General features: G+C 35.6%; 1 protein-coding gene across 2 annotated transcripts; it reads right to left on the bottom strand.

Moving 5' to 3' along the window:
• Positions 1-160: 160 nt before the first annotated feature.
• Positions 161-24,537, bottom strand: LOC105832547 (ubiquitin carboxyl-terminal hydrolase 34). Of its 2 annotated transcripts, none has more exons than XM_012673618.3 (11): positions 22,501-24,537; positions 20,123-20,219; positions 19,512-19,866; positions 18,709-19,006; positions 16,527-17,273; positions 9,719-16,464; positions 9,433-9,623; positions 8,518-8,695; positions 7,653-7,819; positions 6,427-7,097; positions 161-5,302 (listed from the first exon to the last, which is right to left on the bottom strand). In XM_012673618.3, the coding sequence occupies exons 1-11, from the start codon at positions 22,541-22,543 to the stop codon at positions 4,434-4,436; spliced, it is 10,362 nt and encodes a 3,453-aa protein (XP_012529072.2). In that variant the 5' UTR covers positions 22,544-24,537; the 3' UTR covers positions 161-4,433. The 2 variants fall into 2 exon arrangements, with proteins under 2 accessions (XP_012529072.2, XP_036139922.1); XM_036284029.1 differs by lacking the exon at positions 22,501-24,537 and adding an exon at positions 22,287-22,494.
• Between the last annotated feature and the right edge of the window lie 139 nt (positions 24,538-24,676).

The following is a 24,676-nucleotide window of genomic DNA, read 5'->3' as shown; positions in this document are numbered from 1 at the left end:
TAGATTTAGATAAATGTAAATTAAGTCCTGCTTTCATTCAGTCAACATTGTCTACACATGCTTTATTTTAAACATCAAAAAAGTTTTAATTTTAAATATTAAAAAATTGAGAAAACTTTATTTTATGTTTTTATCAAAAGCAAACAATTTCTATCTGAGCTTTTCCTTTTTAAAAAATATTATTTTTAAGATATTTTTGATCATTTCACAGAAATCCTACATAGGATGTATAATGCATATAGAAGTTTCACAAAATCATCAAATATTCTTTCAATAAAATTTTTTATCCAATTTGATGATAATTTAATTTAAGTTTCAATTAAGAATATATCGAAGTATTACCAATTTTCCAATAATTAAAAAATTTTTTACAAACTTAAAAAAAACACGCATACACACGCACGCATACACACAAGTATATATATAAGATTTAATTTATTATTGCATTTGAAACACATAAAAAATTAATTTATTAAACTAAATTCTTTTCAAGTCATTCAATAGTTTCAAATGCCTCGCGTTTTGCTCACAATTCCATAATAATTAAACTCCTAAAGCAATTTACTTCTTTTCCAATAAAGCTTTTCCCGGGTCAGTTTATTACAAATAGAATTTAAATTAGATCATTAAAAATATATTATTACAGAATAACACAAATAATAAACTGTAAATTAATAAAATTTCGCGTTATTTATACTACTACTTTGTAATAACACTTTTTAAATATGTATATGGTTTATTTTAGGTTTGTCTGTAGAGCACAAGAAAACTACAAGATCAGAAAATAAAAGATTGTGATCTTAGAAGTTATACAATTGTAGAAATTACGAAAAATTTGAAACATTCAAACATATCTTCAATGATAAAATATTCTTATATATTTTTAATAAATTTTCTATTGTAAAGATTAAACTATAATATTAATTTTGTATACAAATTAACTTTTTACATCTCAAATACAGCAATACAGTTTATCAAGATAGAACGCGTTTTTGTATACCACTTTGAAACCATTTGATAAAAATAAAAAAAATATATATATACTATACGAAAAGCATTACGATGTTTTTATATTAGTAAGTAGTCTACTCGCTAATGTTCTTTAGCATCTCCGAAACATTTTTCTAAATTCATAGCATTATTGAGATAAAAATCTCTATAAAACATACCTGTCAAACTTACTACTTCAACTTTTCATTCCTGGAAGCTTTTACTTTATATGTGCCATCATTAATTGTCCATTCGTTTCGTGTGTTCAAAACAAACGTTTTTAATTCTTTCAAGTTTGTGTGGAAAAACATGATTTTAATAGTTTTATACGCACAACATTCGTATTAAATGTCTTCTTGTCTAACAATCAAACAATAAATAAATTTTTATATAAAACGTATTATAAAAAGAACCGCGCTGTATGCTCTGCTGGAGTTTTCTATCTAACGTATTCTAAATAAAAATAAACACACTTTTCTTTAAGACTGTAAAACGTTGCCTAAACATAACTGTAAAAGGTACAAACTTTGTATAATTACCTTTTGTATAATTTATGTAAAATTTATAATTTATTAAATCATTTATGTAAAATAATACATAAATGATAAACTGTGTCTATGTATTCCTTTCTTTAAATTTAATTCTATTTTGCCTTTAATTTGATTATATAAACTTTCTTACATCAAATTTTGGTCCTGCGACCCAAATTATATCAAGAATGTGGTCCATATAATAAGATTCAAAAGCATTAAAATTTTTTTATTACAATGATATACAGAGAACAATTGTGAAAATAACGCTGTTTTTTATATAATATCTGGGGTTTGTTGTACCCCCATCTTGATAACGCCGAGACGAACTGTCACTTCGGATGTTTATATCCATATACCTTCTTCTTTTTTCAAATTATTTTTCATTTGATCAAATTCCTTTTTATCTAATCTGATAAGCAGCAGTCATATTACATGTGATATCATGGGGCTCACAGCGTCACAAGCGAGAAATTATGTAGATCTTTTTTTCTCGTACTTAAAGATTGAAATAAAGTAGTTTTTTCTTTGCGTTCAATGACGTAAGAATATACTAAATCTTAATTGTCTTCTTAATTATTATTCAGTAGTAAATGGAGTAAAATTTGTACTCTTGACAAAACTTATAAATATATATACGATAGAAAGCTCAAGTAATTCCGTCGAAACTCTGTTGAATTTTTACAACTAATCTGCGTCAAATTAAATTTTTGTAACAAGCGAAAAAAACTGAACAAACCTACTTTGACGCACAGCAATATTTATTTCAAAATTCTTATTTTTGCATTTTTTCTTTTTGAGATGACTTACTATTTATCGTAAAGAAACATATAAGCATAGAAAAATAAACAAATCTGAAAAAATGTTCTTTTCATACTTGTGTAGTCTATGTTCTAGTAGCAATTTAAAAAATTTACATAAATATTAATTACTGGTCTCATTTATATGATGAATTCATGGGAATTAAAATATTTTTGTAAAATATAATAATTAAATGATACAATTAACACAATTTCTCGCTTTTTGTTACAATCCAATGAGTGCAGCAAAGAATGGATCACGATTAGACAAAGTGCTATCATAGTGCCATTTTAATTAGCGAGCTCGACGATTAAGAAAATGCTACACAGAGAATTTACTCTTAAAATCATGATAATCGTAGGTTATAGATGACAGAGAATTTTAATAAAATTTAGTATAATTCTAATAAAATTTAGTAAAATATATTTAAACTTTACTACATCTTACTAAATTTTAGTAAAATTATAGTAAAATTCTTTAATGTCCAAAATTACCATTGACTTGAATATTTAGCACTTTGGAAGTTTCCATAACCGATTGTTCATTCGTGATGTGAGATGTGTTTCGAAGAAGCCGACCAGTAAACTAGAACTGAATCTAGAAAAGTTATAGCCGGTTGCAACAAGTATCTGCGACAGTTTTCAGTTTAGCATAAGTAAGCGGCGCGAACAACGAGTGAAATGAAGACACGGTATTACCGTGCGCATTTTACCAATGAGACGCGCCGTCGTGCCGAAAATAAATAAATATACTTAACACAAACTCCATTAGAATCCTACATTACCGATTTGCTAAGAACTTAAATTTCTAACGTTCCGTACGAATTATATAAACCTCTTCGGTTTGGATATTAAATTCTGCATTAAGTTCGAACTAACCGTAAATTCGTATGTATTAATAAAACTCTCGTTTTCCTCTCTTTCCAAACGTGTACGATCTATCGCGCGATAAATAGAAACATATTTCTTGCATCAAAAGCGTAAAACAGGTCGAAAGATTGATAAACAAGGATTTAATCGTTGAACAATCACTAAATGACCGTTCAAGAAAAATATTAAAATAATAAGACTTTAAGTAATAAACTGCAAATTAATTGACCTTTTTTAGATCTAATTTTCATATAGATTTAATTAAAGTATCACTTTTACTTAAAAATGTAATTATATTAAGTTATTTTTATTTGTTCTTTGACTGGTATAGTAATATGGGAACAAGCAAAATATAATAGCTTAACATTTAAAAAAATAACATTTAAAATAAACATCTCAATATATCAACATCGAGATCTTTATTTTAAAAGGCAATTATTAGGAGTTAATGGTCTAAACGGATATTTTATGTATTAAATATTGATTTATCACGTATTATATGTACTCCTACTCCATCGTACATTAAAATAAACAAAAGAACAAGCGTGCTAGTAACGAGCACGTAAAAAGAAATTTCGATCCAGTCATCAAACATACTCTCTTATTTGTTTACTTTAATAATTTCTTAAAACCCTGTAATTCCCCTTTCGTATGCAAGTACAGCGCGAAATCGTCGAAATAATCAGCGATGAACTTTTGTCGATAAACTTTTTCCGAGAGACATAGTGTGTTTAAAAGATTATCCTAGGATTCAATTGAACCACACAATTGCGCTTTCTGAATACTGGATGGTTTGCGACATTATTATTGCACGTTAAAGTGCGCTCATCGTGTTTCCTATCAGGAGAAAACAAATAATTCCTATCTCACAGCACTAACGAACGTTTTAGATGAGAAAATTTAGTCCGGATTTATACGATGGCAACACGCGACTCCCCCGATCTTCAATTCGAATGTAACTTATGTCGAGTAACGAAAATATTCTTATTCTCCTATATTTGGAAAGTAAATCGCGGCTTTGAGATACATATACATACGATATATAATATGTACTAAGTTATATCCGATTTCGAAGGAGCGCAGAAGACACACCGTTTTTTTTAAACTCTATCGGCATAAAGGATCACATGCAGTTTTACAGGTCGTAGAATTGGTCGTTAGTTCCGTTTACATTTATGCTGTCCGGAGAAAGAGAAAGAACACTAACATCCCACCGCCAGCGTTCCACCGATCACACACGCGACTAATTACTCTTGCTTTGCACTTGTACGATCGTTTGAAGCTCGACGATGGTCTTCTCCAGCATCTCGAGCCATGAGACGTTGGTCAACGAGCAGCGCAATTGATTTGTACAACTATTAGCGGTGGTGACCAGACTCGGCGGCGACACGGCGTCGCCGCCGATGTTAGTGGCATTAGCTTCTGCCTGAACAACAGTGTCCGATGATTTGTGTCTGGCGGCGGCGACGGTGGTGGCGGTGACAACCTTGTCGTCTCCGGAATCGGAAGACATCGTATCGTTCGCTGCATTCGTTTTGTCCATCTCTGTCTCGGAGACTCTGTTATGCTCCGTGTCGATGTCCTTGATCGGCGCACATAGATCTCCCCGATCAATCGACTCGGCGTCGCTGCACAACTTCCGCCTTTTGGAGGGTGTCTCCAGTTCCGGCGACGAGCGGTTCTCCTTCACTGTAATAATCCGTGTTCGCGACAACAGAGTTTCTAGAGCTGGCAGCAGGCTGGATGATGGTTTCAGTCTTGTGCTGCTGCTGTAAACGAGCGCCAGGGCGCGCAAGTCACCGGTCAGTCTATGCGCCGACGCCTCGACGTCCACCGCTTCCACCATCGTCGTCAGCGAGCTGACCAAATTATCAATGAGCACGCACGTTTGCTCGGTCAGCACGTGATTGGCCAACTTCGGAAAAAAAGTCTTGAGAAAGGCGTGTATCGCCGGCACTCCCAGCGACGATCTCTCGTCCAGCAGCACAGCGTCTACGTAGTCCACCGTGTAGGAAGAACAAAGAAGAGATGTAATGTGCTTTCTGTCTATGTGCGTAGCAGCATGCACATCCAGCCACAGCCTGGGAAACAGAGCCAGATGCAAAGGTACACCTGCAAGCCATAAAATAAATCAGAATTCGATGGATCACGATCGTGCTGCATACAGAGAAATAAAAATAAAGAAACATGGTCAAAACTAATATTATAATGTACTATTATATAATTAAAGACGTATTACATATATTTTCAAAATAATAAAAAAGTAAATAGATTGAAATAATGTTGCGATTTTATAATGGATATATTATATGTATATGTGATAATTTTGATAGAAGTAATACTTTTATTTTACAGGTGTCACCAAAAAAATTGATGTATAATAAATAGGTTTTACAAAGACAATTATTCAGACTTTAATAAAAAATAAAATTTTAATTATACCTTAATAAATTAAGATTAATAATTTGATTAGACACACGCGGCATCAATATACGAATGATAAAACAGATTAATAAAACAGATTAACCGCGCGAGAAACATGAATTAGGAAACGCAAAAGTAATCGATTCGAAATTGTCGAATTATTCAAATTCAAATCTCTTCGATTCGAGAACAAACTCGAATCAATCTAGCAATGATTCGCACATCTTTACTTTAAAATTTTTTTTGCAGAGAAAATTTTCGAACCAAGTGTTGATAGTAATAATTATAATATTAGTTCTGACTGTTTCTTGTTTTTTATCTCTTGATGAATTCGATTGAACACATTAGTGCACATTAAACTATGCACATTAAACCCGTTGTACACGAAACAATAGACATGTAATAAGTGAGATATCGTGTTTTTTTATGTATATCAGTTTTGAATGTCTCGCAACATTATTCGATGCTCCTTACACGTACCTGTGATATATGTGTAAATTGTACATAGAGACATATGGAACCTATAGTTTTAACGCCAGTTCTGAATGGGGAAAAAAAACAGAATTTTTGGCATATAATACTCTTGATGAACTACCATTCCATTCCATTCGAAGAGGAGGAACAGGCGTATAACATTTTCCCATTTTTACCCGGGATTGAAACTCGAATCTTCAGCTGGTGCGCTATTCGCTACGTTCGCTCTCTATATCATTTCTATATTGTGGGTTAAATTAGTGTACAGCAGTTTTAATGTGCATCAGTGCGCAGTTCAATTCAAATTCCCTATCTGTGTATTTGCATATTGCACTCACCTTCAAATCCAAGCATAGCGCTCAAATTTACTAACGAATCCGTCATGCAATCATTATTAATTGCTAATCTGCACATTACATCTATCAACTCGTGATAAGGTAAATAAAATTCAAGCAGAGCGCTATCATACTCCGGGTCTACTCCCTTCGACGCCTCCAACTGAGAGTGAGGCACCGCCATTTGTACCATCGGTCTGGCGGGTCTCGTAGGCATCTTTCCAGGCGGAGTAGATCTTCTCGGAAGGTACGGCCCAGGTGGGACAGCAGCATGGGATTCTTGAAGTGCTGCGTGGCAGTGTGAGAGCAGTGGTGCTAGGATCAATATTGCTTCGGCAGGAACGAGCATGACGAGCTCTTTCAAAAGATCTATAGCCAGATTTCTCATGTCTGGCGGGTTGTACGTGTTCAGTAGGGTTGCCAATTTACGCAGAGCGTCAGGCCACTCTTTGCAATTAGCTAAAATGTTTCTAGCGTCCGGCCCGTCTCTTGCGGTACGAATGCATCGCACAAGTTCAACGATAATAGCGATCAACTCCGCTAAGTCGCCGGCAACGTGGCACGCCGTCGCTTCATGATACATGATATGTAGCATATGAAACGCTTCAAGAACCATGCTCAAGCCGCCGTTGTAGACAACATACAAACGATCATCGTCCGATTCGATAAGAATTCTGAAAGAAAAAAAAACAAATGGCCGTTATTTTCAGTTTTTTTAATATTCTAGTCTGGAGCGTGAAAAAAATAATGTACTTTTTTAAATGTATTTTTTTACTTTTAAATATCTACTTATACATGTTTAGTATACATTTACAATATTTATAAATTTTAATATAGTTGAATGTTCATTAGTTTGTATGTTAAGTAAATTTGCCATACTTATAATAACTAAAAATCCTCTTAAAACTCTTTTTCTGTTTCTGTTTAGGAAAACTGTGATTATACCAATTACCGATATCATTTTTTGCTTTCAAATTTACATAAAAACTAATAAACATTTAGATATACCAAAATGTGTAGATATTTATCAAATATGCACAAGTAGATATATAAGAACGTAGAATATGTGTGATAATTTTCTTTTAAAAAGGTTCCTAAAATAGACTATTTTTCCTCGCTTTAAACTAGAAGATCCTTTTATATCAACTTTTTATCTAAAATTTAAATGTATTATTTGTGTCTTTTAGCGTCTCTATAATTAAAATACAATTATTTATATTTTAACATACCGAAAAGCAGAAATAAGAGTTGCCCAACACGAACGACCATCGAGTCCTTGTAAATAAGAGGACAGTGTGCCCCTTCTAAATGACGCGATCTCTGCCTCTTCTTGTTCCGTTTGATCAGGATGTCTCGCGACTAACAATTGCATCAACTTAAATAATTCATCCACTGCCTGTAAATAAAAGAAATTTTGACGCTGTTAAAATTTTATCTTAATAATGATCAGATATTTTTATACTCAAATAATACTATGTTTGATGCAAAATTTAAGTTTTATCAATCTTTATATAAACTTAATCAAATTTATAAAGAATAAGTTTATAATTAATAAGTATATAGATATATTCCCAATTTTTTCAAAAGTTTTATAGTTTTCTTTAAATAACTTTTTAAAATAGCATTGAAAGACTCGTAAGAGAGTTTTAAGTTAATCTAATATCAAAGTATCAGAAGAATTTTGGAAAACTATTACATATATATATTTGTAAGAAAGGATAAAATTTATAAAAACCATTTTTAAACTAAAGTTTCACTATATCATTTTCGTACAAAAATATAAAATGTTCATAAATTATACATTATTTTTAAATTTAATGTTACACTAGTAAAAACATGATGTTACACTAGTAAAAACTTGCTATACTTAAATAATTATTATAAACAATCTTTCTCAACTTTTTAATCAAAATTTATCGCAATGTCATAAAGAGAATATTTTTTTATAACATTATCGTCTTGTATTGTTTAGATTTTGTTCGTTATTTTAAAGATTGCTGAAAGCTCCTATATTAAAAGATAAAAATTAAAAAATTACATAAATTTTCTGCATTTTTTTAAGCTAATAAACCTCCTTAAATTTAGAAAACTTACAGTTGAATATTGAGTAGGATGCGGAGTGATGTTTTTAAAAGCCCATTGAATATTCTGATGCGCGGCCAATTGTCTTGTAAAAGTACGCGATTGTTGACAACAAAGCCTTAAGAGACCATAGTACGCGGGTAACATAACTCTGTTAAACAACACAACATCCTGGTCTTCATGATCAGCTCTAAAATAAACAAAAATACATATTAGAAACATTTTTATGTTAGATAATACGCTATCTGTTAATTAGTGTCCTTTGGCGACACATTAAAACTCTTATGTATAGGACATATACATTATATATGTATCTTATATGTAGAATATAAGTCAGATGCTGATGCAGATTAAATCATATCCCATATTGCTATTATCAAGATTAAATAATAACTAGTTAAAAAAGATAAATAATTATAAAAGTTACTTATGAAAGATATTAATTAAAAATAACTTTTAATCAATTGATTTAAATAATAAATTAAAAATTAACTAGTTATTTTTAAATAAAAGCTTTAACCTTATTAATTTTTTCCTAATTTAAACATTTATGTAAAAGAAAAATAATTCTCATATATAAAAAAAACAATATTTGTGTATTATTTCACACAAACTTAATTTACAAATAAAGTATTAAATTTATTTCATGATTTATATTATAACTGTTTTATTTAAAATAATTTAAAAAATTACAACATTCTAATTTAACATAAATAATGCTTTTCAAAAATATTTTTTAATTTAATTTAATTTTAATGTTATTTTTAACTGACTTAAAATATTAACTTATCTATACACACAACTCTAGCTATTGCATATTTTCATAATCCTCATTTCAATTCTCATAATAATGTAATTTAACAAATTTCTGGATAATATACAAATACAAAAAGTGTAAAAAAAAAAAACAAAAACGTAAATACTTACAAAATGTAATTAAACGCTATATTTTTAGTTATGTGCGGATTATGAAGTATCATAGCAACGTTCTCTGGACAATCGGAGCAAACATGATACCAAAACAAAAGTACTGCTTGCTTATTATGATGCACCGGAATGCTTGGTTCTGAAAGTTTCGGATGGAAAAGTGTCCACAAATCGTTAAGATATTGGCCGAACTGTAAGATAAACATACATATACATATATATACATAGGAGCTTTGTCGATCTCTTTTACTGAAGTAAGGTCGCTTTAAATATTGTGTGTACTCACCATTAATTTTTCGGTCTTAGAAACTACGCAGTATGTGAGCAATGCAAAGTAGGCAGTGAGCTTCATTGTGCCGTGAGTTTGTATATCGATGTAATGTCGTGCGGGCTGAAGCAGTCTCAAGAGTGCCGTATATATCTGATGTAATATTAAAGTAGCTTCGGGTGATAATTGAAGCTCTCTGGACGTGTTGCATCCTAAACCGAGACGATGGGCGCTACGATAGCCTTGTCTAAAATGTGTAGATGGAACTAGTGATACTAATAGGAAGGCAGCGGCCGAGCGAACTCTTTGATTGGAATGCTCGAGAAGATAGTGTTGCAGCCACGTGTTAAGCTCTTGCAGTACCCAAGCATGGGCGAGTTTACTCCTCGTGACTGCAAGAGCAAGCCACTCGAGCGCACCATGCGGAGCAACCCTCGCCGCTTCCCAAACCCTACCCAGGATCAGCTGAGTCATACAAGGCAGTCCGCTTAGCCCCGAACTCTCCGTCAACAACGTTAACAATTTGAAGAATGGCTGGCACACATCGGTATGCTTCATTATCGCTTGAAATATCATGGTGACTACGTGTATTGCCAATCTGTCATTCCAACGGCACAAAGACTGAATCAAGTTCCTTGTTTGAGTGAGATTTATAACATCTCGTGTCTGCTGATATAGAAAAGGGAAGCCTTTGCCGCCCGCTACGGCACTCAAGTCTGACGGTGACAACGCCAATCTGTGATCTTGTCCCCTGCTACGTTCGACCAGATACGCTATTAGTGTAATCATCTTATCCAGCGAGGCAGGTCGAAGTTTTTCCGAAGGCACGGTCACAATTTCCTCTTCTTCTTCCTCTTCACTGACCGCGTCGACGAACTCGTGCGTTTTGTGACCAAGATAAAAGTTTACCATCGTGGATATAGCCTGCACTCTGATTAGAAAGATAGCTTCATCATCGCCCATCTTGCTGAATTCATATAAGAAACTAAAGTATTCGGTGAGGTGTTTGAGATGCTGCTTGGCATGTTCCATGAGCGATAGTAACATCCTGACAAAACGTGTGACGCAGGATCGAGTGCCGACAGTATTGACATCGTTCTCCTCGTCGCAGAGAAGGTACAGAGGTGCCTGGGTAGCGCGCAATCGTTGAATCACGTGAATACATAGCCGTTGAAACATCTGCCTGACCATCTGATTAGGGCACTTGACTAGAATCTGAATAGGCCACCATGAATCGCCGGCCATCCGCTCAAGGAATCTTGCGCATGCTCCGGCCGAGCCGTTAAATTGTTTCGTCAACAATTCCACCCATTGCACCATCGTCGGCTTCTCTTTGGCGTGTATAAATGTCTCCATGAAGAAGGACGTGGACAACTCTGCAGACATTTCCGTGATATCGGGTTGCACGGAGAGCAAGGTTTGCGGTATGTAGCCGCAGATTTGCCACATGAACCCGAAGTACGTATGCTCAAATATATTTTTGTCTTGCAGAAAGTGCATGTTGTCCTGCCAAATCCAGTCTTCGAGTTCCTTGTTGAGTTCCAATGGCGGCAATTTGTTCATATTGTTGCGCACTAAAGCAGACGATGAGGACCGTCCGGTGTTGCCATCGTTATTGTCGGCAGTTGGACTCGAGACGGTTGCCTCCTCCTCCTTCGCTTGTTGCTCACCGGGATCGGCGCACCATTCGTAAAACAACATGTATGCCGAATTCGTCTTTTCGAAACTGAAATCCATAAACTTGTCCGTCACTGAATCATATGTTTTGCTGGTCATCTCGCCGCCGAAACATTCGGCCGCAATCTGGTTCGGATCGAACGGTTTGACTTCGGCATCGTTGAACAGGAACCATTTATCCTTATTGGGAGACGTACGATCTCGAATAAAACTATAATAATGTCCACCGTCCGCTGTTCCCGTGTGAACAGTCACGCCAATTAGATCATACTGATAATGTTCCACATCCTCCTCCTCTTTCTCTTCATCGTCCGCCTTGGAATTTCCATCGTTTTCAGATTTTCTCTTCTCGGACGCCGCTTTTTTCTCATCCTGATAGTGTTGCGGCATAAGCTTCTTCTCCACGTAACCAGACATATCCAATCTAAGTGGAAAACTAAAGTGCGTATTGACCTTCTCCTTCAGCATGGTGCCCATGTTGAAAGTATAGCGCATCGTATTGAAACACAATATATGCGGCAGCTTCTTGAAGCAAGCTCGCTTCTCGGCCCGCGCTTTCTTGCCGCATTGCGAGCATGTGTACATGTTGTCGCCTTCGAGTGTATCCTTAACCGTGACCTCATCCAAGCTCTCGTAGAGATTTCGCATATCCGCCACTTGACATCGGACAGTATAGAACTCCTCCAAAGTCCTACTAACATGCTCGCAATCAAGTGAGACGACGTTGTTAGATATTACGCCACAGAACAGTGTCTTGACTAGGTTCTTCAGGTCGGACGTCATTTCCTCCAACTTGGAAACAAGGTCGATGAAAAATTCGGCCATGTCCTTCTGCTCACCAGTGTTGAGCGGCTCGTGATTCATCGTATATACGCGGCAAAAGCTTCTCGGGTTGTACGCTTTTCTCTCTGACTCCAATAAGTAAGCAAACATTCTTTGCAACTCCCGTAAGGTCAACTGATGTTTGTTCGCACGACTGCAATCAGCACCCAGTATAGAGACGCGTGCCTGCGGCATCATGTACAGATGTTGCATGCAACTGGCCATGTAACATGTCGCACCTAGATTTGTCAGGCCTACGTAACCGCAATCCGAACGTCCGTCTTCGTGAGGCCAATAATCCCACGGGTATGGGAAGAGTCCGGGACGGTGTTGGGCGAGCAGTTTCTCGTGTAATATCCTATAATTGTCGGGTGCGGATTTTACCAACTCGACCAAAAGATCGAAAGCCGCCGATCTAGATGCCTGACTCTTACACTTGGGTACATGCTTACTCCGTGGATTAGGCAAGGCGAACAAGAAATCAAACACCTGATGTAACAAATTTTGACCAATTTTACCCTGCTTGCAAGGTGGATTATGTGTCATTATGTTACATGTGAGATTGATCAGTCCGACCAGGGCGTCATCCTCCACCGTATTATGTCGGGTCTCCAGATGCTCTCTGTTGAGCACGGAGTCGATCACTCGGATGGCTAACGCCTCGAGATCAACTGTCGTACCAGAAGTGTCATCCGTTGAATTTTCTCTAATTGCCTCGTCCGGAAGAGAATCCACCAAACGACATACCAACCAAAAATAGTCTTTACAAGCTGGACCGTAAGGCTCTTTTCCTTCATCCAAAACCGTATGCAAGTGTAGTGGTAAATCTGGCTTGCGATGGGAAGGCTGCATAGCTTCAGCGATCATGAGATGTTCCAGCAGGGTGTTCAACATGGGTACGATCAATCCCGGCATCTGATCCGAATTATCGTCTTCCGCGCCAGTACTGCCTAAGCACAGTCTGTATAGTGCCGTGCATACTTCGCGTCTCACTGCCGGCTCGGGATCTTCCAATATCAGTCTGCGCAACCATGTTTTTCCAAATGGCTCAAACGACGAGAATAAATATTGCCTGACTGCCGGATCGCTGTGCACCCAACAGACTAGAAGCGCCATGGCGTAATGTATCACTTGAGATCGGCTGAAGAGTCCCGTCTTGTAGTGATTCGGATCAAGCGGCAATGAAGCATCGTTTAGAATGCTCGTAATTCTCGGCATCACCGTGTCAACATTCATCATTCTCAACATAGCCTCGCTGAGCCTGGGCACCAATAATGGTTTGTCTGCTTTGTTACGTTTCTTCTCCTCTTTCACAACACCAAGATGACATAGTTGCTTCAGTAAACTAGCGAGGCAATCTTGTTGCCACTCACTGCCATCTCCCTGTTCTAGGCAACCCGACATAAAAATATCGAAAAGATGCCGGAGTCCACCGTATTGCACAAATAGAGTGGACCAAGGCATATCCTTTTCCTTGTCATCATGATTGTCGTCTGCGTCGCCACCACCTTCGTGCGCCATCGTTGATACAGTGAGATTGTTCTGCGACGGCTGATTCGTCGCACCTCGTCGACTGAGAGACTCAACTATGTAAAGCGAATACATCAGTTTCTGCGGACTCGCCGGATCGAGCAATTCCTGAAGAGAAGTTTCACCGAGTTTTTGGAAACCTCGTAGCAAGGTTGGACTTGTAGGTAGCAAGGTGAGTGTGTCCCAAACTCTTCTCGAGAGTACTTGCGCTTTCGTGTGAGGAATTTCTTGGCCTCCTTTCACGATCGTCTTCATAGCACTAAGTGTTCTCATAAGCGTAAATAGCTGTTCAAAATACTGCGGTCGAAGTAATAATAAAGTCGGTAGAGATTCTCTAGGCGGCGGTGGTAATAAAGAGGGCGAATCTATGTCTCGTTTGCTGCAACGGCCGCCATTACCTCTACTAGCGCCGGGTGAAATAAATACCAATTGCCCATCTTTGAAGCCCATTTCTTGCAAGGTTTTCTCATCAAAGTCGATAGTTAATTCCTGACCTTGGGTAATCATTCTAATAGGGCCATCGGTAAGCAACGATCCTAAGACCGATCCACCGTTCTGACCAGAATTTGCGGAAACCATTGATTTTTCCTGAACGTTCTGTGTGTCATCCCACCATTTAGCCACTTCGGCTCGTAAATCCGCTACATAATCAGTATTGAGAAGAGTAAAATTCGTCTTTTCTGGTATACCAGCGGGTTGTACAAAAATCCTCAATTGTTGGCCTTTTTCGGAAGTATTCATGGCCACGTGGCTGGCGGCGCCTCTACCTTCCAATACCCAGCGACGTAAGTGATAGGCATAACGTTTCCGAAAGGCTTCCAAATGTGTCTTCAGTAGAAGCAAAGCACGTTGTATGCAGCGTAGACTAGCCTCCTCATTAATTTCGAGATCGGCACTGGCTGCTGCAAGATGTGTCATGCACTGCGACACAAATTCCGCTTCCTGAGTCAGCTGTCGTGACATGTAGTAGCCATTGAGGTACTGTATAGCTGCCATACTGACATCCGTGCTTTTCGCTTTCAGAGCGATTCGCCACAGAAAGTCCATGCCCACCGAATCTATATCCCTGAGTGGTCTGTCCATGTGCGCCGCTGCCAAGCGCGCCAGATTGCATAATTGTTGAAATAAACTCAGACCTGTCATACTAATGGTTTCTGGTGGTAGACTTGGTAACCGGCGCATGCATAAGTGTTTTAACGTGTCCATCCCTAAAGCATGCTGCTCCGTAGATTTCGCTTGGCTAAGTAACCAACTAAAGAGTTCATCCGCACAAACAGGATCCTGCGACAGACACTGCCACAATATATCCACTTGTTCTACATTCAAGCGAAAGCAATCGGGTGAACCTAGAGGCGAGAAGATTGACGACAGAAATTGTAATCTGACTTGTATTTCTGTTTGATGCGAATATAAATTGCTCTTCGGTCCAGTACTGGTGTAAGTTTTCAAATTATTAAAGAAATGCTTCAGCATACCACGCTCACGGTCGGCCCAGGTAGTAATTGTGTGCGCATCCATCGCACCAAACTGCTGGAAACTTGCGAGCAATTTCGGCAACAGTCTCAGAGATATAACCACGGAACGATTGGTCGCCAAATTCTCTAAACAGCCTTCTATAAACTTCATAGGAATCAAACGATCGACGTTGAAGCACAACAGATTACATAGCGCTTTTTCTGCTTCCATGGCCAGGCCCTCCCCTAGCTGACCTATCTTATCATCTTGAAGAAGATCCCATAGCAGCGTGTTACCCGGTTTGCAAACTGTGTCCAAGTTAAACTGCGAACTCAATCTCGAGGCCGTTTGTCGAGAGGTTCGCACTTGTGACTGCTGACAGACCGATCTTCTAATTGTCATGGTCGAGTGCGAGTGATGAGGATGATAAGCTTGCATTTGAATAGCGGTTAGGTGACGCGCAGCTAACTGAGCCAGTTCCTCTTCGCAACCGCTCTCCTCACCATCGAAGTCGGCCATGTTTTTTTCACTTTTGTTTGATATTCTGCTACTATACGAGCCTTCCTCGTCAGAGAGCATCTCATCTAATCCCGAAGGTAAAAATGTAGGACCGGATGCATGTACCAAACCAGCAAGTTCGGATATTACCGCACCAGGGCCATCTGCGGCAGCGAGTACACCTGCTACATCGCTGTCGTCTTCGTCGTGCGAACTGTCTGCCGAATCGGCTGCTCGATCCACGTTATATCCTACTATAGACATGTATTTGTTTTTGTTTCGTCTCAATAGAGTTGCTGTGGTTGGAACTTGTTGCTCATTTGGATCTAAAGCCATCGCTTGCTGTTTAACGCGGTCCAACGCATCGACATTTTTCGGCTCGTCTAAAGTAGCCAAAGCGTCCAGACTACTGTTCAGCATATCTTCCGTTCTGCTTTTCCCATCTACAAGCAAATCTTTTGATTTCATATTCCCATCTTGACCAACAATATCCTCTAAGCTTTTCTCAACGCCACTTAACGAACGTTTCTGCGGTCTTTTTCGCTTGCGCAAAATTTTTCGCTTTTTCTTCTCATGCACGAACATCTCCTCCGTATTAGACTTCTCCGTATCTGCTTCGGCATCAGATCCACTTTGCTTGCTCTTCATTTCATCTCGAATAATGTTTGTCGAAGAGTCTTTGGTCAATTCTTTATTACATTCAAACTTATCGGAATTCAGACCCTCAATATCATTAAGACTTGATTCGATAGTAGTGGTCAGATTTTTTCCTTTATAATGTCCTGTAAGCGTGCAAACAAAATGTAAATAAAAAAAAAGATTTTATTTAATGCAAGTTACGTACCTTCACCATCGCTGCTGTAGCTTCTGGATTGTTTTCTGGGCGACGGTCCATCGGACAGCGTTGGACTAGGTTCCTCCTCATCATCCTCCGGGCTGCTACCATCCATTCCACTTGGATCGCTGCTGCTACTTCCACCGACACCACTTCCGGTACTCCTTAAAATTTCTCTGTTCTTCATTACCAAACCTCTTGGATAAGTCGAACGGCCGGATGTCCAAATAAATTTGATTAAAGCCGATGCTAAAAACAAGCTTTGCTCTGTGTGGTCCTTGGGTTCTAATTTACCCAGCAAAGAATACAAGTGGAGTACGGGAGTGGGAGCCAGATGTTTGACCAAAGGCGCCAACAGATCATAAACCGGACGACCGCAATGTTTCAGCTGAGCCGCTTGCCACATAGTGTCCATGTCCGAGGATGTAATTCTACCTTCCATAGCTAAGAAACTTAATATAATATGACTCTGCTTAATAACTTCTACGTGCAAGTTTGGTCCGAATATATGAGCTATGATGTTGTTTTCGGTCAGCCAGGCGGCAAGCGCATGTCCCACTTGTTCGACCTCGGCGACGGTCTCGCTGTTGCAGAGCTCATTAGATGCAGTAATATGAGCGTTTATTTGAGCCACGCCAGCCAGCCTCATAGTTAGAGTTGTACTAGTAAAATATTTAAATGCCAAGTCAAGTCCATCACGATCAAAACTTGGTAATACAGAGTCTATTGGATCTTTTACAGCGGTCCACATAAAATCTAAAAAAAAAAACAAAAAAAAAACAAAAAACACCATGTGTGTATTCAAGTAGGAATAAAGAACCTTGTATATTCGAGAATTAACAACAGTGCACATAAAAGACAATTATTAAATGCGTACTAGTCATTTAAATCATATCTCATCAATATTTTACATTTTTATTTAACATAAACAAAATTAATTATAAAATAAAATATAAAATAAATAAGAAATTAGTAATATAAATAGAAAATTAATAGATTACGTCTTATTTTGTATGCTACTAACACTTTTAAAAAATTACATTCAATTGATATTCATTTTGAATCAATTTATATAGCTGATAATAATATACACATTCTTATAATAAATTTTCATATTTTTCTTTTCATAAGAGATTTGTTGTGTATACATGTTTATAATTATTTAATGTTTATACATTAAATCAATATTTTTATAAAATTAAATTTTCTTTAAATTTTACCACTGTAAATTTCATTACATTAAATAAATAATATTAATGTAAGGTTGATTATTATTAATAATAAATTAATAAATAATATAAATAAAAATGTCAATTACAAACATAAATTAATAAACTGACTTAGTTTCGGCTTTCTTATCTTTTTATTATCATTATTTATCAATTATTAAATATTTAAGCTTTTTGATAAATCTTTTTTAATAATTGTTAGTAAAATAAGTAAATTATATATAGATAATTAAGTATTATATATATATACATAATAATTCTTATCTTCAATTATTTTTTTATCAGTGCGTCGAAAGTGGTCCCTTTCATGTCATTTTGTCACACAAAATTGACAATTTCGACACTTTAACATTATTACACAGTTTTTATCTTCTAATAGATAACGTAAATTGTGGTGAAAATTGTAGTGCAACTCGTACGGTTCAGCTATCATTTACTCGTGCTAGTAAACGCACGAGCCGAAACAAATTTTCATCCATTTCCTGCACTCGTGAGCAATAACCGATTTTCCGCACTTGTTACACAATGTACCATCATTTATAATATAAATTCAAAATATTAAATAAAATTTTTTACTGTGTAATTGTAATGTCGATAAGATCTATCGATCTAGAACACAGATGATAAATTGTACAAAAGTTTTACTTTGACAAGAGCTAAAGGATTGATTACTCCCCCGTGCTTCATAGCGATATAATATACCTTCAAAAGTGATCTAATTTAAGACACTCACAGGTACGATTTAAGTTGTTTAAACAATATCTTTTGCAACATATTATGAAAATTATAATAGATTAATTTATTATTAGTAAAAAGTTAAATATATAGTAATACTTAAAACATTAAGCCATAATTTTATTCGCGATACAAATCAATACCAAATGGAAAATATAATAAGAAAACATAGTGTTGTACACATTTGAAAATTCTTCTCTATACATTTTTAATTTCAGAAACCATACCTGCCATGGTCCTAACAGCCGGAGTACGCAATTCCTTGTCCTCTAAACGACACATATACTTCATAACACGACTGCGTAATGGTATAAACAGTTGAATGACACTGGCATAGTTTAACCAAAGTTTCAGATTACAAATAACTGCAACCATTGAATGCGCAAGGGTAACAGGCAGTGGGTTTTCCATGTCAAAACAAGCGGACACCAAATTAAAGCCTCCCTGATGGCAAAATATAGATACAGCGCGAATTAAAGGTGCCGGTACTTCAGGGTCGTGCGGCTCACAGTAACCACCTTCGTCCTGTGTTACAGAATAAAAGTTTTATGTTAAAAATAACACATTTTGTGTCCTAAGCAGTCCATTCAAATTTTTGTCAATTTAACAATAAAAAAATATATTAAAAAATAACAGATATTAAGAGAGTAATACAAAAGACATAACACTTTGATATAATTTGGAAAAAAATTATATAAAAATATTTCTGCAATAAGATTAAAATTTTAATATGTCAATACATATATTTTATTCATTTACCTTAAAATTTGTTTTAAAACTACATTATTTTTTGTTATTTAGTAACCCATAAATTGTCGTTTTAACAGGAAAAAATGTTGAATATCAATTTACCATAAAATATTCTAATTACCACAAATAAGAAAACAATTACATTATATTAAATTAACATTTACATTAAATTCAATATAAAAATTTTAACATAAACATAATATTTTTTACTGTAACTGTAACATAATCGATAAGCTCTATCGATCTAGAACACAGATGATAGATTGCACAAAAGTTTTACCTTGACGGGAGCTAAAGGATTGATTACTCCCCCGTGCTTCATAGCGATATAAAGAGGAAAGTTGAGTAAAAAAATTTTCGAGAGAAGATGAAACAATCTTTCTTTATCGTGCTGAGACCAAATCTGTTTTGTCTGAGTTTTCGCTTGCGCGTGCTCCACGTTTTCGTCGGATTTTTGTTTATTATTTTTCTCTTCCTCATCCTTTTCGTTCTTAGAAGGCGTTTCTTTGGTGACATCTTCCTGTTGTTCATTTTGTATAATTTGTAACTGTTGTAACGCACAGAGCACGACACTCTGAGTTAGCCTTATAAATCGATCGAAATTTTTAATTTCACGATAACAGCACATACATTGTCTAGAAAAGAAAGGCAAACGTATAAAACAATTATACTGATTAAATGTACTTGTAATAATATGTATAAAATTTAATCCTTTCGATATGAGTTACTCTGGTAAAAACTTTTCTTAAACACTTTTTATATAAATTTTCAGAATTTTTATATAAAATTTTATATAAAGTTTTCATTTAGTTTACTCTTCATGAAAGGATTAACGAGAAAAGATACAAAAGAATAGATTGAAGTTATCAATTAGTTATCAATTCAATGTACCTCTGCACCCACTGATTAACATAATGCAATGTCGTATCAACATCTGTTACATACAATGTCGCCAGTGCATCTTGCTCCTTCGACGAACGCTCGTCATCTAAAAAAAAACAACGTATTAGAGAAAAAGAATAAACCGACATAAAAGATTCACGAAATTCTGTTCTCTTTATCAGATAATTTACTTTATGTGGTATAGACTTATAGAATATACATTTTATTTATTTAAAAAGTCATAAACATTTTATTAAATAGCGCTTAAAATATCAATATACTGATACTTAGTGTGCACAGAAAAATATCAATTCTATCTCTAAGGAATTATTCAATTCTATCTTCGAGCAATTATTCAATTTGTTTTTTAATTTACTTTTTAATAATCGTTACCTTTAACAAATAATATTTTTTTGATAATAATCTTTAAATATATTTATTGCAATTAATTTATTACAAATTATTAAAAACATTTATTATGTATTAAAAAAATTTTTTTATTCTAAAAATACTTTCTGAGAATATAATTTTATCAAAGAAAAGTCAGAATACTAAGCAAATTAAATTTTTTGTTTCAACTTAATATTTTTTACTAAAATATTAAATTACTAAAAATTTGGAATATATTATATTTTGAATAAATTTGATGCTCATGATAAACTTATAAGATTTTGGTGGATATATAAATATGTGAAATGGTTATAATAAATAATATTTATTTAATTCAAGTAATGTATAGTAGAATAACTGGTGATAGTAGCAGGAAATATGCCATTCACTGTTTAATAAAAATATGATTAGAAGCACTCGTATTAATGCCATGGAATTATATACATGGTGTGTTGCATTAATATCTTCAATATCTTGGCAATAATATTGTTTCTATAAGTCAAGTATGATAACATGCTGTATGAAAATATGCTTCTTACAACTTACGTGTACTTTATATTACTACTTAAAAAATACATTAATATTTTTGTTATCCTGGTATGTAAGATCCACCAAAGAACGTTAATTATTTTTTAGAAATAAAAATAAATTTTGAGAATATTTGTTGATAATGTACCATATCTTACAGGTTTCATAACCGCAATCTTTTTTCCCTCTACAGTAAATTATTAATTATGTATTATATATTCAAAGAACTTCTGGTTATAAAATGGTTGTTAGAACTCTATAAGTAACAAATTTGTAGCAACAAGAATTATGCCACATAAATATTTACTAAATTATTTAAATAAAACAAAATGGTGATTTATAACTCTCTTCTCTTCTATCATTTTCTGCAATAAGAATTACCATTTTTTTGTCTGTGGCACAACCTATTTAATAGTATATTGTCCACATGGTTAGATAATATGCCATTTTTGAACTTCTGTTTCTTTATTTTTAGTGATAAAAAATGGAAATATTCAAGCAAGTAGAAGATGTATGTAAAGTATGTAAAGATATCTTAAATTAAATAAATAATTATATAAAAAATCTAATTTCTCTTAAGTGTGGCATATTACCTCCAATTATCCTATATATTTTTCTGTACGTAAAATCTCCACAATTTAATACAGATTAACTTTTATTTCAGTTTAAATTCTATTTCTTTCTAGTTCTAACAACTAAAATTTCCAGTGGATAATTTTCGACAATACTAACTGAAAGTTCTCAAACAAGCTTTAATGAAAAAAAGTATACCTCAAATGGAGATACACTTCTCAATCCATATGGCAAATGCCATTTACACCAATATCACCAATGGCATTGATCTCAATTTAATTTGCTCCTTATCTTTTCCTAGTTCTATGAGAATTAAAAAGAGATGGAGAATACATTGAACTGAGATCAAAGTTAATCTATGTTGGTAGGAATGGATATTAGAATTTAAAAAAAGATAAAAAGCAAGCAGTTAAGAGATCAAGACCGAAAGATCAAGATCAATCTTTAGTAAGAAACATAAGAAAGCTTCCGTTCGCTCGAGAGCTCGCATTGGACTTGGAGAGTCTCAAATCGCTGTTTGATTGCAAAAGCATAACTAATGGAACTAATCGTCACTTATCAGAGAACGCGGCGAATGTGAAAATGCGGCTAATGGAACGAAGAACCGTCCAAGAATCTCGATCTCGTTCTCGGTCTTCGAACAAAAGGCTCGTCAGCGGTTAAGGTTATGGGACGCTACTACCTGCTCGCGCATCTCGTGACGAACGGGACGGAGAGATTCGAAGAACCTCGTCCCCGCGTCAGAATGGCGTTAACCCCTCTCGCGACGAGGATCTTCTCCGAGGAAAGAAAAAGAGAGAGAGAGAGAGAGAAAGAGAGTTGCTTTGTCGCTCAGCGGATAGGTTAAGAATGGCGAGTGGGAAACGCCACTGTGGGCGATACATATATCCACTTACACGCGAGCAAAAGATCGTGAAAGTCGACGCACACATCGCACATGGTGCCTGGGTTGTTCCTCAGCCTAGCGAGAGGCCCTCGGTCACGTCAAGTTCATCACTTGCGCTCACCGACGCACGCTGCCGCCAATGATAAATATTATTAAACATCCCCCGTGCGCGCTCGCTCGTTATGTCCCCCCGCATACAGTCACCATATTGCTTTCTCTCGTACGTACGTGCGTGCGTGCGTGCGTGCATGCGTGCTGCGTGCGTACGCACGTACGTGCACTCGCAGTCACAGCTCACTTTAAGCTGCTTTAAGCGAGCGCCCCGCGGCGCGAACGAAGCATCCACAACTCCAGAAGCACAACAGGAACAGGCGCCTTCGCGTCTTTTTTCCAGAGCCCCTCCCCGCCCCCTTTTGATAGAAACAACGACGACAAAGAACGCCAGCAGGACGACGACAGGACACGTGTCGCGTTACTTCCCTCCCCTCCTGCTCGTACGGCCGCTCGATCGGTCGGTCGTGATAAATGCGTGCACGCCGCGCTTTGATTGGGCCAATTAATTTTACGGTTTGCCCGTCGCAAGCGTCATCGTGACAGAAGACAGCTGATCGCCCACCATGTTGAATATGTCGTGATGTGGTGTGTTGCGCGTCGCGATTTAAAAATCCACTTGCACGTACTTTCCCGGAAGCAATGACCGCGCGCGCCGATCTGCACGCGATGCGATGAAAAGGAAAGAACAAACACTACACATTCTCTCTCTTTCTCTCTCTCTCTCTCTCTCTCTCTCTCTCTCTCTCTCTCTCTCTCTCTCTTTCTCTCTCTCTCTCGTTTGACTATATAGATCTATTCGTATATTGCTTGAAATCTTTAGAACTGTGCACTTAAAAACGAGATAAATATATACACTAGAACGTTGAAAAGAGAGAAAACAAAGATTCTTAGTGCAAAAAGTGCAAGCAACAGGAGCAGGCTTCTATTATTATTGTCAATTAAAAGTTATCGAAATGTAAAACCAAACTTACTTTTAATTATTGTTGGATTTATTCTTTTTTTTTCCTAATTAATATAGATATCTGTTCGATCGTGTTGTTTGAAATCTTTAAAAATGCTTGCGCTTAAACTTTAATAATAAAAATAATTATATAAAATCGGAACATAAGTCGGATATTGTAAAAAGGTAGAATAATAGAAGGTTTGTTAACGGTTTTATTACTTTTTCCCTTTACATTCAACTTACGCTCCGATTTTATATTTCACCATGGGAAACAAGAAATATATTTTTGTTACATTCGGGCATTGAAGACAAAGAGAGAGAGCAGATTCTTTAAAATGTAAGCAATATAAGCTTAATATAAAAAGAACTTTAATTATGAATTCGGTTATGTACCCAAAATCAGTTTACCTTGAAATCATGAGCATGCATGCGCCTATGTATATCTTACTACAATTTTAGGCAAATAAATAAGAAAGGCTATTTTTCAATTAAAAAAATATTAAATGAATATTTACATCAAAAGTTTCACTTTGAAACTTTTATCAGTGATTCTATATACTATATCGTTTTACTTCATAAAAGTGAAAGAACCAAGATGTTATCAATTGAATGATTTATTTTTGATATGTGTACATTCACTCACAGCTGCAAAATACACAGTTAACCAGACAGTGGCAGTGATCTTCCAATAGCTCATCTACACTTATTTGCGTGTATTTATATCTATTCGCAACATTTTGATTTCTGTCGCCCATTTCTCACTTACTGCCCCAATACCAGAAGTAATGCAAACCCAAATATCTGAAAGGCGGCTTATCCAAAGGCCAAATCTAAAACCTTTTTTTTCTCTGGAACTGATAACAACTTTATTCTTTCATTTTTGTGAACAAAAACAACAATAGAATCACTGATAAAAGTTTTAAAGTGAAACTTTTGATTTAAATTTTCACTTGATACTTGCGTGCTCCTTTTGCATGATTAATTTTTTAAAGTTTTAATAAGTATTACTACTTATAAATTAATATTTAATAAATCAAATTACTATTATTATTATTCATAATCATAATTCAAAATAATAATTTTTATTTACATTATTTGACAACAAATAACATTCGTGTAAAAAAAATATATATATATATATAATATTATGTACATAAAATATATAAATCATATTGCCTACATAAATTAT

Source organism: Monomorium pharaonis, chromosome 3 (genome assembly GCF_013373865.1).
Source record: "Monomorium pharaonis isolate MP-MQ-018 chromosome 3, ASM1337386v2, whole genome shotgun sequence".
Classification (NCBI taxonomy): Eukaryota; Metazoa; Arthropoda; class Insecta; order Hymenoptera; family Formicidae; genus Monomorium; species Monomorium pharaonis.
This window is presented reverse-complemented; position numbering and strand designations above follow the sequence as displayed.

Excerpts from the sequence above, each read along its gene's own strand:
- LOC105832547 (XM_012673618.3), bottom strand. The coding sequence starts at position 22,543 with ATGTGCGATGTGTGCGTCGACTTTCACGATCTTTTGCTCGCGT. Across the intron at positions 20,220-22,500 it reads TCACGATCTTTTGCTCGCGT|ATGACGAGCGTTCGTCGAAG; the intron begins GTAAGTGGATAT and ends GTTTTTTTTTAG. Across the intron at positions 19,007-19,511 it reads ATCCTTTAGCTCCCGTCAAG|GACGAAGGTGGTTACTGTGA; the intron begins GTAAAACTTTTG and ends TCTGTAACACAG.